This window comes from Camelus bactrianus, chromosome 32 (assembly GCF_048773025.1).
Source record: "Camelus bactrianus isolate YW-2024 breed Bactrian camel chromosome 32, ASM4877302v1, whole genome shotgun sequence".
Taxonomy (NCBI): domain Eukaryota; kingdom Metazoa; phylum Chordata; class Mammalia; order Artiodactyla; family Camelidae; genus Camelus; species Camelus bactrianus.
This window is the reverse complement of record NC_133570.1, coordinates 15,452,995-15,468,317: the sequence shown is the minus strand read 5'-3', so window position 1 is coordinate 15,468,317 and position 15,323 is coordinate 15,452,995. Positions and strand designations below refer to the sequence as shown.

At 41.7% G+C, this 15,323-nt stretch overlaps 1 protein-coding gene across 2 annotated transcripts in view; it reads right to left on the bottom strand.

Moving 5' to 3' along the window:
• Positions 1 to 15,323, bottom strand: part of CORO1C (coronin 1C) — a 67,656-nt gene that overhangs the window by 16,312 nt on the left and 36,021 nt on the right. For both annotated transcript variants that reach the window (XM_074356657.1, XM_074356658.1), the window contains exon 3: positions 5,409 to 5,531. In XM_074356657.1, coding sequence (XP_074212758.1) covers positions 5,409 to 5,531 — 123 coding nt within the window. The remainder of the gene's footprint in view (positions 1 to 5,408; positions 5,532 to 15,323) is intronic.

Genomic DNA, 15,323 nt, shown 5'->3' with positions numbered 1-15,323 from the left:
TTATTTTTATTGCTGTCACTGTGCCCACTGTGACCCCAACACGGGTTTTTAAGTCTGAACATCAGGATTTTGTGGAATGAAATTAATTTGTCTTCCGTTAATTCAGCCCTATATTCACGTCCATGACACGACACGCGTGAAGGCTCTGGCTCGTGCCCGGGCCAGTCAGCGCGGGGGAGGTCGGCCCCGATCTCTAGGCTGGTCGGTTAGCTTTCTTCTGTTCCATGGCTGCGGCAAGTCCTCTAACACCAATCAGCTTTTTCAAAAACACACGCGGTGAGAGGAGAGAAGAGGCGGCGGCCAGCACGCTCTGCGGCGCCTGCCTGGGCGCCCGGCCCAGCGGGGACCTCCCGCTCTCCCCGCGGCTGTGGCTGTTTCCTTTCCTTTTCTTTTTTGAATAATACCGTGTATTCCTGACATGTTCTACGTGGACAACACATTACTATGGTAATGTTTTCTTTTGTTTTGAGAGAAAGGAAAAAAAAAACACAATCAGTCCCAAGAGCTTCCAGATGAAAAAGGGAATCAATACGAGTGAAAACCCAACATGGTTCTGGAAAAAAAACCACTTTAGTCACAAGTTCAGGAACTACTAAATGGCTGGCATGTGAAATTCTGAGTATGGAAAAAGAACAGCTCAAGAGAACTGTTCTAATAAAAACGTGGAAGAAATTAAGAAACATGCGTTTCTCTCAAAGAGTAATTTTTAAGTGCATTTGTTTGATGGTTTTATTTCCCAAATGCAGCGCAAATTTAAAGCAAACCCAAAGTGTTCCAGACACTGCTTCCCTATTTTAATCACCCATCATGAACTTGCTACTGGGCCAGGCACTAGAGTTACAGCTATAAAAAGGGCTATTCCTCCCAAAGGCCGTATTTTTTAAATGCTAAGGAAACCAGTTCCAACTAGAGAAAGAAGGAGGTGATGCTCTGAAGGGACAGGAAGAAGTGGAGATTCTACAGCAGCTGCAGAGCAGCACAACCCCTTCCAGAAGCCACTGATGCAACCACCCCAAGGGGTAGGAGGCAGAGTCGGGGCAGCCCTAAATGCACCATGACGCCGAGAACAACACTGGTCTTGAGAAGTCAGGACCTGGAAGGCAGGTTCCAATGTGCCCAGGTTACAATGCCTGCTGGCAAATGGCCCAGAGGCAAACTGCACAGAAAGGAAATAACTGGAAGTCCTGCGGAATGACTGGTGACAGGAGCCCCGAGGAACGTACTCTCATCTCCAACTACACCACCTCCCTGTTTATTCCAAGGCAAAAACCGCACTAGGAAAATTTACAATAGAAGCAAAAGTGGGTAAAGGGGGTCTGATCTTGTTGATTTCCACAGGAGTGTAACACTGATTTGGGAGGGGGGAAAGTGTCTATTTAAACTTAACCATTTGGGACCAGTCAGAACATCTAGGTGAAGACAAATAAGAACGCTCTGCCTGCAAGATCTTTCCCTCTCCCAGACTCTGGAAGAACCAATTATGCAACCCCACTTGTCTGAATTGACCTTTTTGTTTGTTTGTTTTTGCATTTGTGTTTGGTTACTACCCTGCAGAGAAGGGACAGTGTTTAATCCACATCATTCTCTAAACTCACCTTGGCTGTTCTTTGTACCATTCAAAGCACTGTTATTTTCTTGGAGCTACAATTTTCCCAAGTGAAATACTCAACGGCTACAATGTCTTAAACTCTCTATGAGAAGATATTGTTAGAGAAAAGAACTCACAGTACCAAAAACCTGGAAAACGTAGGAGCAGAGAATAGTCTCTGGGAAGAGGGTTTATATCATTGCTATCTGCTGGTATAAAAACATCACTTCAAAAAGTAATACACCAAAGGCAAACTATGCCATTACAATTTACTTTTAGGCTGCTTAAGGGAGCCACCTCTGAAAGATGGAGGGATGTACCACAGGGCTGGCCATCCTTCTCTAAATCTGCGGTCAACATGACATCACTGCCATGCAATCGATGCTCACAAGACTAACAAAGTACGGCTTAAATGCGGAAGACTTAATGGAATTATACTAGAAATACGAAAGCAGTTTTTAAAATCGATTTAATCCTTTTACAGTTCATTGGGTAAACTGGTTGTATTGCATTTTTTTCTACTGGATTATTTGCTAAATGTATTCTTACTGCTATGAATCCACGATAGTTATACATCAAAACTCACTGCAAAAAAAAACTCATTACACATTTATACCTTCCTTGATCCTCTCGCGATTGGCTTCATTATTGATTTATTTATTTACTTATTTTTAAACTGAGGCTGAGAGCACGTGAGCGACCTGCAGGTGCTCAGAACCCCAGTCCTGGGCTTCTCCCAGCGCCCTCCTCTCTCAGAGCTGCGCCTTGGTGCGCTCTCTGCACTTCCAGCTCAGGGGCTACTACCAAGAGCTTACGCTTAGGAAACTACACAGAACTGTTCTGTGCTTTTAAAAAAAGTAATAATAAATGGTGCCGTTTGAAACCATTCGATCTATCGGATGGTGTTCTTTCACCATCAGGAGAACAAAGAGGAAAATGAGGTATAAGAAGCAGATGGGGCAGTTAAAATTTCTTTTCAACTGCTGAGTTACTAACGCTTCTTGTCATTCCCCCAACAATGATAACAAATGATTGGGGGGCCATTAAGTGATTAAAATATCAGTGCCACACTTAAGAGCTTAAAAAAAAAAGTAGGAGGAAAATTTATCCCAAGGCATTATTTAATTTACAAAATGTTCACTCTGGCAACACCAGTAAAGGGGCAACGTCAAAGGATTCTGGGAAGACGGTGGCGTCAGTGGCAGCACCAGTTTGGGATCTTCCCAAGCCCCTTCATAAAAGCACAGAGCAGGCAGATAACAAAACAAAATCACAGGGACAATATTTATAGAAAACTAAGTGACAGCCCAAACGCAAGTGGGCGGAGGAGAACCACTGCCAGCCCCTGACCTGTGTGTCACTGGCTTCTGCGTGGAAAAAACTAGGGGGCAGCAATGGGGCGCCCCACAGGCCTGATAAGAGCAGGCCAAAATGAGCTCACGGTGGGACCCGGAGGGGCTCTGCCTCCTCCAACAGCACTTGAGAACAGGGACCTGAAATAAAAAGGCCTGAAGGGGCTGCAGCAGTCCAGACCCCCGTGCTCTAGAAGCCAACCAGAGGACTCCCTTCTGAGACAGGCCCACACGGAGCAGAAATTCCCAGAAACGGAATCACATCTAAGCAGGGCAGAAATAGGATGGACAAAGGAATCAGAAAGGCCAAAGAAAAGCAGGTCAGGAAGTCTCGGGGAGGAAGCCACCACGCTCTGAACACTACCTGACAACGACAGAAGAGGGAGCTCTGCCAGGTCAGAACCAAGCTGCCTTCCAAGAGCTCAGGAAAACGACACACAAATAAAAATATGAGAGAGGGAAAAAGAAAATGAAGGTTCCAAAATTACTATGAGAAAAAAAGGATAAGAATAAGGTACAGAATAGGATCCCTACAGATAATACAATAGTGCTAAAAACAGCTCCAAAAAAAGATAAAAACTACCGTACACATTCCAAAGCAAGAGAAAAGACATTATTAAGAAAACAATACAAGACAGGAAACACTACAAATCAGAACCTGAAAAACTCAAAAGTAAGGTGCCATGAGCTCCAGTCTTGTCAAAGGGATAAAGTCTGAATCTAACCACACTCCGGGATCCTGCTGCCAACTTGCACGGAATCCAGAGGCCGGGGAAGCCGGGGGAGCTGGACCACTAGGGTGCAGGCAGCAAAATCTGCACTGCTGGAAGCTACAGGTCAAAGGTCAGGCTTTTCCTCAACAAGAAAATGGAAGGATGGAGGAGGAACCTGTAGATTAGGAGAGACTTAAAAGACATATCAAGTTTTTACAACTTGAAAGACTAAGCTACAGCATCTAGAGATACACGTGTGTGTGTGTGTGTGTGTGATTAAAACCATAAAGAAACAGCAAGGAAGAATAACTGGTACTTGCAGAGGGAAGGGGGCTCGTGATTGGGATGGGGCTCAGGGAAAGTCTGAGAGGCTGGGAAAGTTCCATTTCTTGACCTGGGTGGTGGTTACAGAATGTTCACTTTGTAATAAATCCCTTAACTCGATTCACTTTTTCACTTAACTGAATTCACTGAACAGTTTGTTTAGTGAGTTTTTTTAAAAAGGGCAACACGACCAACAATGCTGGAGATGGAGAGAGGGATCAAACCTGCTTCTTCAAGAGAGGTTAAGACTCTTAGTTCAAGATTTTGGCATCGGGTCTAAATACTGTTCCTTTCTCCTTGCAAAATGTGTCTGCAGCCATTAAAATGATCAAGCTAGCAAGGCACGTTAAATGAAACAATTCCTTTTAACAGCAGCATGTTTCTTTAATATGCATTGGCTGCCAAAATCATGAGATCACAGGAGGAGTTATCCTCAGCCAAAAGTCCACGAGGAAAAATGGGTAAATGTTTAAAACGGCACAGTTCAAGAATTAGTTTGTGTTTGTATAAAATAATTTTAATTAATAAAGCCTTCCAAACAATGTTTCTCAGTCTGGTTTGGTGCACAGGAAAGGAAGAGGGAAGGAAATGAAAGCAGCACGGTTCACCTCCAAGCCGTCCACCTGGCGTGGGAGACCGGCTGCCGGTCCTACCGGGGGCTGCACCTTCCCTCACTCACCGCAGCACGTGCTCCAGCTCCCCAGGCCGTGCTCACACCTAGCCTTTCCAACAGATGCTGGGCCAGGATTACAAACTGATCCAAACCCACAGTTACCTTTTCAGGCTGAGAAGAACATAATCGAGAACAAGAAGCTTTACAGTAACAAGGACCCCACACCCTGGTTTCATACATAACCTCCTTTTGGAATCTAAACTAGGTAATGGAAAGAACTCACTTTAAAAACGTTTCAAGTTGGCTGTCTGTAGATCTGCAAAAAAAGGACCTTCTTATCCAGGGTCCACTAGACATCAGCTTGGAAATAAGCACTTTTGCAAAAACTCTTTGCTATCTCTCCATATCTGTTTCATAACCCATTTACACGTATTATCTCTGGCCTCATATTTCACTGTAACATAGAATTAATGCTAGTGATTTTTTCTCTCCTTTTTGAGGGGGAGGGAGGTCATGTGGTCCAATGACTTTCACAGAATTCCTGGAAAGTCATTTTACTTTCCGGAAAATCCTCCCACCAAGCAGATGTGCCAACTGTTAACAAGGATGTGCGTGCACACACACTCACACAAAAGAAGAAAAAAAACATTAGGGTCTCACTTCTTGATAGAAGGGCTTGCAGATAGCTTACCTGTAGTTGAATTTTAGTGTACTAAATTCTTCCATGAGCCAATGGACATTCAAAACTACCGACTGTCTGCATTTTGAGTCCCCCCACACATACACTCTGAAAGCAGCAGTGAGTCCCAGGAGCTTACCATCACCGTGCAGTCCTCGGATCCGCTGGCGATGACCTGATCATTATGTGGGCACCAGTCTATGTCCAACACTGGTCCTGTGTGGCCACATACTGTCGGGTAGGATTTGTCAATTCGACCAGTCTGAAAGGAGAGGGAGAGGGGGTGGGGGGAGAGAGACCGTTAAGTAACATCAGCGCCACAGAGTTGGTTTGTTCTCTCAGACCCATTTCTCCTTCATCACTGCTACCCCAAACTCCCCACAATATACATACGATGACGTTCACATCAGTCAACATCAACCAGTAACAACTGCCAACCTGCCACTACCGAGGACCCTCCCCAGATGAAGGATCTAAATTTCCAGAACTACAAAGATTTTATCTAATCAATGGCATTAACAGACGTAGCAAAAGAGAATACCAGCGTCTTTTAATCAAAATACAATTCTAACGATCCCCAAACTGTAGATTATAGCTGTGTTTTTACCATTTAAAATGAATGCATTTTGGAATTACTCAAAATGTAAAATATAACCTTTTATATAATAGGCTAATACCTTTGAATACAGAGAAAAGACAAGTTACCTACAGAGAGAGTAATGAGACTCACTGCGGGCAGGCTTAAAGCAAGCTCAGAAACAAAAACATGGGAAAGTACCTGGGAAATGCTAAGGAAAACAATCAACTATGTGTTCCATACCCAGATAAACTATCACGTGAGACAGAAAGAGTCAATCAGAGTTCAGAGGTTTCAGGGTCTTCTCTAGAAAAAGGCAGAAAAATTGACTAGTTTTAGACTTTACGTCTTGTAAGTATGTTAAAATTAAGGGTAAACACAGAAAGGAAAGAGAATATATAACTTTCAAAGTGTATAGAGTGGGAGGGAGGTTACTGGAATTAAAAAAGCTCATTCAATCCAAGAGAAAGAGGAAATAAAAAGAAAAAAGAATGAAAACTAGAAAGCATAAAATAAGATGGTAGAAATAAAACCAACCATAAATCATGAATTGTGGTAAATATGAATGACTTAAACTCACCAGCTAAAAGAGTGTCTCAAATCAGATTAAAATCAGCTACAAGACACATTTAAAAAAATAAGAAAACAAAAGACAACTACAGGAGGGAGGAGATATATAAATATATACCAGGTCGCTCTACTAGAACAAACAGATTTTGAGGTGAGATGCATTATTAAAGATCACATTTCAACGTTTAAAGAAGTGATTCAAGGGGAAGCTAAAGTCACCAGGAACTTTAACTCCTCTAACTACGTAACTTCGAAAGCGGAAACTGACAGAACTCTAAGGAGAAAATGACAAAACCATAATCTTAAGAGATTTTAATAAAGATTTAAGAGATCAGACAAAAATCAGTATGAATAAAGACGACTTTAACAGAAGTAACACGCTTGATCTAGTGAATATAGACAAACTTGTAGCCAACATTTTAAAACACATTTTTTTCCAAGCACACATTAAACATTTATTTTTTTAAATGGTCAATTAAGACACCTCAAAGCAAATCTCAAAAGCTACCAAGGAATCAATTTTCTGTAGAGCATGATCTGAGTACAACGCAATACAATTAAAAATTAATACAAAAAAAAAACCCAAAATATATCCAATGCATCTGAGAAAATTTTAATTTACTAATAAATTCACAGAGAAAATTATAATGGCCAATAAAAAGAAAGTTATAACTGATCAGTAAATTCATGCCATAGCAAAACTTGTGGGATATATCTAAAAGAAATCTTAAAATTCCAGATGAAATAAGCAATCTCCCAGGAAAAAAATAAATGCATCAAAACTTTCTCAATAAATAGAAAGCCTAAAGAGACCGGTAACCATAAAATAACCAGTAGTGTAACTCCACGCATCACCCCCAGCCCCCCCACAAATCAATCAATCACTAAATACCAGAAATAATAGGCCCAGATGGTTTTATTGAGTTTTACCAAACATTCAAGTTAGAAATCAACCCAAACCAACATTCCCGGAGAACAGAGATGCTTCTGACCTCATTGCATAAGTAATGTACCACCTTGATACGAAGGACAGTATAAGGAAGAGAAACTGCAGCCCACGTGACTTATAAATATTGATGAAAATTCCACTCAAAAGAAGGAAAAATAAAAAGTAAACCAATGTTAGCAGTGTGGGCTGTTCTCAAAAAAGTAAAGTGCGGGGGAGGGCATAGCTCAGTAGTAGAGCATGTGCTTAGCATGCATAAGGTCCTGGGTTCAATCCCCAGCACCTCTATTAAAAAATAAATTAAGTTAATAAACCTAATTACCTTTCCCCATCTAACAAACAAACAAAAAAAAAACAAACAAAAAACAGACAAACAAAAAAATAAAGTGAAAAGACAAGGTACAGACTGGGAAAAGTACATGTATGTGTATATGTGTGCATATGTATATTTAAAACATATACCTGACAAAATCAACAACTTGGCAGAACGATGGGCAAATGATATGAGCAGGGGATCCAGAGGGAAGGAAGCCTGAAAAGCCAACAGGTGTATGCAAAGTACTCATTCTCACTGGTAACTGGGATAACCAGGAAACTGCAAATTGAAACAATTAGGTAACACTGGACACCTATTAAAATTGGCAACAATTTAGAAGCCTAAATACAAGTGCTGGCAAAGATGCGGGGAGAGAGGAACTCATAAAAACTGCTCGCAGGAGAATATCCTGCTACGGTTTCTTTTGAGAGCAATGTGGAAACAACTGGAGCTGGAGATGCCCGCCCCTCGGCAATACCACTTCTAGATGGTCTGTGTCAGAGAGACGCTCCCGTATTTTGCACGAGAAGGGTATTCACTGCAGCACTGTTGGGAACAGTGAAAAAAGCAGAACCAATTTAACTGTCTTTGGTATGAGAATAAACATCACTTACATACAAGTTTAACCCACACAAAATAACAGGCTATGTTATAGGTATGTACACATGTAATAAAAGTACAAACACAGGATAACATGCCGGCTTTAAGGAAATGATTACTTCTGGGGAAGGAGAAAAGATGGAAAGGAAAACGGTATTCTAGCTACATCTGTTATGCTTCCCTGTTTTTCAAAAAGGGGAGATATGAAACAAACACGGCAAAATATTAACATCTGTTTAATCTTGTGGGTGACTGAGTACATGATGACTGTCCTATTATTTTATTTGTTTGACTTGTTTCCTATTTTTAAAAAATAATTAAAGTATAATGAAGTTGAGAAACACACCAACATATTGTTATTAATTTTACATTAAAAAAATCTTTGGAGAAGGATATAGCTCAGTGTCAGAGTGCGTGCTTCGCATGCATGGGTTCAATCCCCGGGACCTCCATTAAATAAATAAACAAATAAAATTTGAAAACAATAAATAAATAAATAAACCTAATCCCACCCCCCCCAAAAGACTACTCCCAAGGAAAAAATTTTTCCATCTGAATTGTTTTATTTTATCTCAAGGTCTTTGCATTCTTAAGTTCTCCCCCAGAGAACCCCATTTGGCATTCTCGATGGCAAAGTATATACAGTCACTGACCTCTGAACATCTAAAGACACCAAAAATTTTTTTTTCCAATCTGGGCTAAGAAGAGCTTTTGCTCAGGTATAAAGAAATTTTGAGGGGAATCTGAAAGTACATTAATACTAGATGTTCTTAATTATACTGAAAAGCTTACTAGATGATTTTTCTTTTTTAGGTTAAAATTACACAGCCCTGGCCAAAAATGAATAGCTATTCAGCAGTACTCTCAGCCAACTAGGATGTTTGAAAACAGTAACAAGCATTTCTGCCATTCTCAATTCAGCCCAACTAGTCTATGGAATACAAGTACTAAAAGCCCAACATTTTCATGGGAACCTGAATGTCATTTAAAGGACAACTGCCATTTATTTCCCTCCTTTCTACCAAAAACAAATAATTAGTAACAAAAATAGCTAACGCTTTTAGAGTCCTTATGGTACATGCCAACAACTGCACGAAGATCTTTCATCTGCATTAGCACAACTACCTTTATGGCACAGCAACAATATCACCCCTGCTCTAACTAAAGAAACAGGAGCAGAGAAGGTCAAGAGGCAGACGAAAACAAACTAAGAAGCAGATCTAAAACATTACTGGCAATCCTAATAGATTTCTCCAGGGAAAGAAAATTTCTGCAATGCCATGGAAGCACTGCCGAAATTATTGGCAGCTGGTCATCAGAAACACAAAGTTCACTAAAAAAAAAATGATACCCTGCAAACAGCTGCTTCCTCTGGTTTTAACATCATCATAAATCCTTACAGCAAATGAAACAGGGGAAGTAGCACCATATTGCAGACCAACAGCAAGGGAATCGACTAAACGCCTGATAGCGATAAAGGAACAAAAAGGAGAAAGTGTGAGAAAAACTGCCGTTGTAAACGTGCACTGACGGTTTTTCATGCAGGGTGTTCACAACAATAGTCAACTATCAGCTGCCTTGATTACAAGGGTGTGTACCTCCAAATATGTTCCTACCCATAACAAAATCTAATCAAAAGCACAACAACATATTTCACCCAATCAGTATGCGTTTTTAACAGGGCGGATCTGGGCAATTATAAACGGCTGAGAGCTCAAGTCCATGGAAACTGAAGGAAACCATACGATAATGGCCTTATATGGTAAAGATGAGGGCGCATCACTTCTGAAAGTCATTTTGCGCTGGGATCTAATGAGAATGCATTTCTCATTCATAATCATGACACATCCTCATTTATCATCCAGTGAATAAACCAAGGAATCCATGTCTAATTCGCTCAAGTGTGAAGCACCATTCAGAAAGACAGCCACTGCGAGTCACTGTGACTACGCAGCTTACCTGCGTCTCTAAGCAGCAAGCTTACGTGAATGCTGACACAGGAAGGAAGGCTGACGAGACCGAGCGCCAGCTTTTACGTATCTTCTTTAGAGTGATTTAAGAACTATCCATTGATTTCCCAAGGCTTAAATACAGAATAATTTCATTTACTAACAAATCAGTCCACTGTTGTGTTGGGGACGCATCCCCTTAGTTACTAGACTACTACTTTGCTAGCATGGAATTGGAAGTTCAGCTGAGAATAGTTAGTCAGACATTAGACTTCCTGCTTTAAATAATTATTTAAAGTTATTGATTACTTACTAGTTATCCCAATCACATGACATAGAAGAGATTAATTGTACCTCTCTAGCTAAAACTCCAAGTGATGGGAATTACCAGCAAGTCAACTCAAGTGATGAAATGGCCAACACCAAGGTCCCAAAGGCCCTGGCCCAGACTCCAGTCCTTACGCTCATCGGACCAGAGTGAAATAGGGCAGGGCACCGGCTTCCTTACACACTATTGTCTAAAAGTTCTGCTGGCCTGCCAGAGGCCCAGCAACATGGGTTCCAGGGACGATCCAGCCTCCAAAGTATGTGTACAGCTGGCACGTGGGAGAGGGAGGTTGACGGCACAGTTTCCATGTGGCAGGCCAAGCTGAGGCCGATGGCCCTGACACATTCCAGCCAGCAACCGTCACGGTGGCAGAAAGCCACCTAGACACCAGCACTGTCATTTACTTTGGGTTTGGGGAGAGTCCTCAAAAATTTCAAAGCGGCCAAAAGACTCAGCAGAGCTCCTGCAGACTGATGCTGGAACTAAACTCAGAGTTAGGCAGTACTTTTCCTCCTAGAAGCTTTTGGAGTAAGGGGGTGTAAAAATAAATAAATAAATAAATAAATAAAAATTTAAGCATCAGTAAATACATATTTTTGTATAACTGCTCTAAGAAGGAATGTTCGTAATTTTAAATAAGTTTGCAAAAGCATTCCTCCTCAGGCATACAAAATTCAATGTGACTCTTACGAAATAATATTTCCAGTTTTAAGGGTATTTCTCACTAATTTCAATGGGAAACCACAACTGCTTCCACTTACATCAAATAGTGGATCTTACTTATTTGCCATACTGCTTTACAAAAAAGAATTCGTATTTAAGAAGTGAACTCATCTTACATGCTGAGAACAGTATGCACAATCAAAAGAAATTCTAAATATATACAGACAGACATGTATAGAAATCTCCTCACAAATGTTTCTATAAGGGAGTTCCACTCTGGGATGTGTTTTTATTTTATTTATTTGTTTGTTTTTATTGAAGTATAGTCAGTTATAATGTGTCCATTTCTGTGGTACAGTATAATGTCCCAGTCATATATATATATATACATACACATACATACATATATATATTCGTTTTCATATTCTTTTTCATTAAAGGTTATTGTAAGATATTGAATACAGTTCCCTGTGCTATACAGAAGAAATTTGTTTTTTATCCATTTTTATATATAGTAGTTAATATCTGCAAATCTCAAACTCCCAAATTTATCCTTACCACTCCTATTCCCCTGGTAACCATAACATTGTTTACTATGTCTGTGAGTGTGTTTCTGTTTTGTAGATGAGTTCATTAGTGTCTTCTTTTTCCTTTTTTAAGATTCCACATATAAGTGATATCATATGGTATTTTTCTTTCTCTTTCTGGCTTACTTCACTTAGAATGACAATCTCCAGGTCCATCCATGTTGCTGCAAATGGCATTATTTCATTATTTTTTATAGCTGAGTAGTATTCCATTGTATAAATACACCACAGCTTCTTTATCCAGTCACCTGTCGATGGACATTTAGGTTGCTTCTTTGTCTTGGCTATTGTATATACTGCTGCTATGAACACAGGGGTACATGTATCTTTTTGAATTAGAATTTGCTCCAGGTATATGCTCAGGAGTGGGGTTGCTAGATCATATGGTAAGTCTATTTTTAGTTTTTTGAGGAATCTCAATACTGTGTTCCATAATGGCTGGGCCAGACTACCTTCCCACCAACAATGTAGGAGGGTTCCCTTTTCTCCACACCCTCTCCAGCATTTATGGGATGTGTTTTTCAAGGAGCTCATGGTGTATTTGTGGGTGTACCCGCAGACATTTTCACCCTCCCACACTCTCAAAATACAACAGTGGGATGCTTCCAACATGACCTACACATTGTATAAAAGATCATCCGAATGGTTATTCTTAATGGATGTCCGAGCCCTCACACGATACTTGTTTGATCTACACATTAGCCTGCTCAGTATTAGGCTGAAGAGGCTACCAAACTGGTGCTGAGCAGGAACAGTCTAATGATTACCAGTTTCTTCCAAAAGTAAAATTTGGTTAAAGCCATGTTAACACTTACCTGGCAGGCTTTCTCCTCCCGACTAACATATGATTCCACAAAGTTCAAACTCCCAAGGTGTCAAAAGGTGACACCCGTTAATTTCATCAGCCAAAATCATATATTTCCGTTTAAGATGCTCAAGGTATCCCACGCACAATGTCTTTCTAGTGTACACTCTGGAGTTCAATCACATACTCGTAAACTGTTCCGGGAGCTGCGTTCTGCTGGCTATGCCGTCTCCCTTAGCTAGTCCAGCACAGGCAGCTCCCAGAACTTTTTTCCAAACTTCTAATCTGTAGTCTTCTCATTATCTAGTCACCTTATAATCCACTATTATAACCTATGATTATTATCCAGAATGGCTACACTACCCTTAGATGTAAGGCCCAAACCGCCCCCCACCCCATTCTGACTCAAGGAACAAAGATTTTCCAGACTGTTCATGCCTACTTTCTATTCAGACACATTTTCATTGTAGGAAAAAATGCTGATCAAAATCACCTTACGTGCCCAAAGTTCAACAACTTATCATACTGTCCGTACATTAAAAGATCTTTTCAAAGGCATGGATAATAATTTATTACTGGCCTGAAAATTCTTGAACTCTCAGCAAGAAGAATGGGTAAGTCAAACACGTGCTTGGAAGCAAAGGAAAAGTTTGCAGCCCAGGCATAAGGGCTCCATTCACATTGTGCAGAGTTCAAAGGAGCCTGAAAAGGATATCTATTGAAGTGGGTTTTCCTTTTTTCCCCCAACTTCCTGCTTCTTGGAACAGTATTATTTATGTGGATACATGTTCTGTTGAAACCTCTGAAGGCCCTGTTCCTCCACGGGGAGGAGCTATCGTGACTCCTGCAGCAGACCAGAAGACTGATGCACACAATACAGGACCTGTTGACAGGCCGGTCACTGACAGTGACAGCTCGTGACCCAAGAATAAAACATTCTGAGGAGGTTTTACTTTAAGGGAACCAGAAACGCCACCCTTGAGGGTAAGAGGAGGCGCCCTGGAACAGGACATACAGATTGAGTTACCCGGGCCTGTAAAGCAGGCTAGCAACCAAAGCTGCCAGGCAGAGGCAATGTGGCTGTGCAGGGCCCTGAGCTGCCTGGGGGCGAAAGGGAACAGTCTTTATGGGCACAAGAGAAAACACCAAGCCAACCATTTCGGCATCACAGTTCCTCTCTAAAAGCTGGGTTTAATATTGAATAGACCATTTAAAAAGTCTATTAAGAACTTGAAAAAGCTACTATAAAACTATGGGTATTTTATTATCAGAAAGCAAAAAAGTGGAAGAGTTGGCATTCCCTTATTCAATCATGCCTAAATATGCAACAGCGAATGGAGAGGCTCTATTTCCTAACTTCCTGACTTAACAAAACATTTACAAAGCAGAAACCTCATCATTGCAGACAAGTAATTCCACATGATCCGTCTGGTCTGAGAACAAACAAAAACTAGGAACCCAAGATGAGGTATAACCTAGTCAAAATAAAATTCTGCTTGAAGGGAAAAGCTGGAAAGCAAAAGAACTATTAATGTAAATGCAAATACAGGAAATTAAAACAAAGCATTCAGTACCCAAATCAGAAAGGAGAGTGACTGCTGCCTAGCCCCTTGCACTGAGGGTCATCTCCAGTGACACTGGAGACGCTGCCCATGGGACTCACCATGAATGACAAGGGAGCTCCAAGGTTACCCCTTCCAATCTCAGCTCTGCACTGCTCTACCCACAGGCCTCAGAACCAAAACCCACCCTCCCTGTCTGTAGTGGGGATGAAAAACAGAAAAATATTACAAGTCTGTTTTTTGTTGTTGTGTTGTTAGGTTAATGCCTTGGGATGTATGGCCGAGGCAGCTCACATCTTGCAATGGCTGTAAACAAGCAGGAGGACCAGTGTAGAGACCCAATTCAGTAGCCCGTATCACTTACCCAGGACTTAAAAGCTCAGCCAGAATGGAAACCCAAGTCCCCGCTCCTCTGAGCAAGCCAACCTGTGCTCCATCACTTGTCCTCCTGGCTCTGCCTTCCCTGGACTCAGCCCAGGCCCCACCCCTAACTAGCAAGGTACCCAACCTGGCGAGAGCAGAACGTTTACTACTTATGGTCATAAACAGGCTCCTGGACAAACTAGGGCAGCAGAAATTTGTCCACTGAAGCTTGAGTCTATTTTACAGTAACTAGTACTCAGAAACCTGCTCTTTGCCGCTTTCCCCTACTTGGGGTGTCAGCATGTTTATACACAGAGGGCTTTTGCCAGCAGTACCTGCCTGTGTGCTCAGCTCGGACTCACGCTCCAGAAAACCAGGAAAGAGTTAAACGTTCTTTGCACTTGACTCAGTGGCTTCCCTTCAGCACACACTCCCAGACCCCACCATTCTCTGAGCCGCCATGCAGCCAATCAAAGCAGAGGAAGGAAATTATCCTGGCCGGCTGACAGCCCAGAGCTCTGATGGCCATATATGGTAAAAACCACTGTCAGAGCCCTGTCAGGCCTGTGGGCCGGCTGCTGTGGACACATCAGTGAACTGCAGCAGCGGGAGAGGCCGGCCAAGGAAACGCACAAAGGACAGGCTGCCTGCTCATCTCCAGGGGCGGGGGAGGGGAAGGGCGGGGGGGGGGGGGGGCGGGGGGAGCCGTCATCTGCCAGGGCACACTCTGAGTCACAGCCTCTCACTGTAATCAAAAATAGCCCCAGGGTACATTGTGAGGTTCCTTC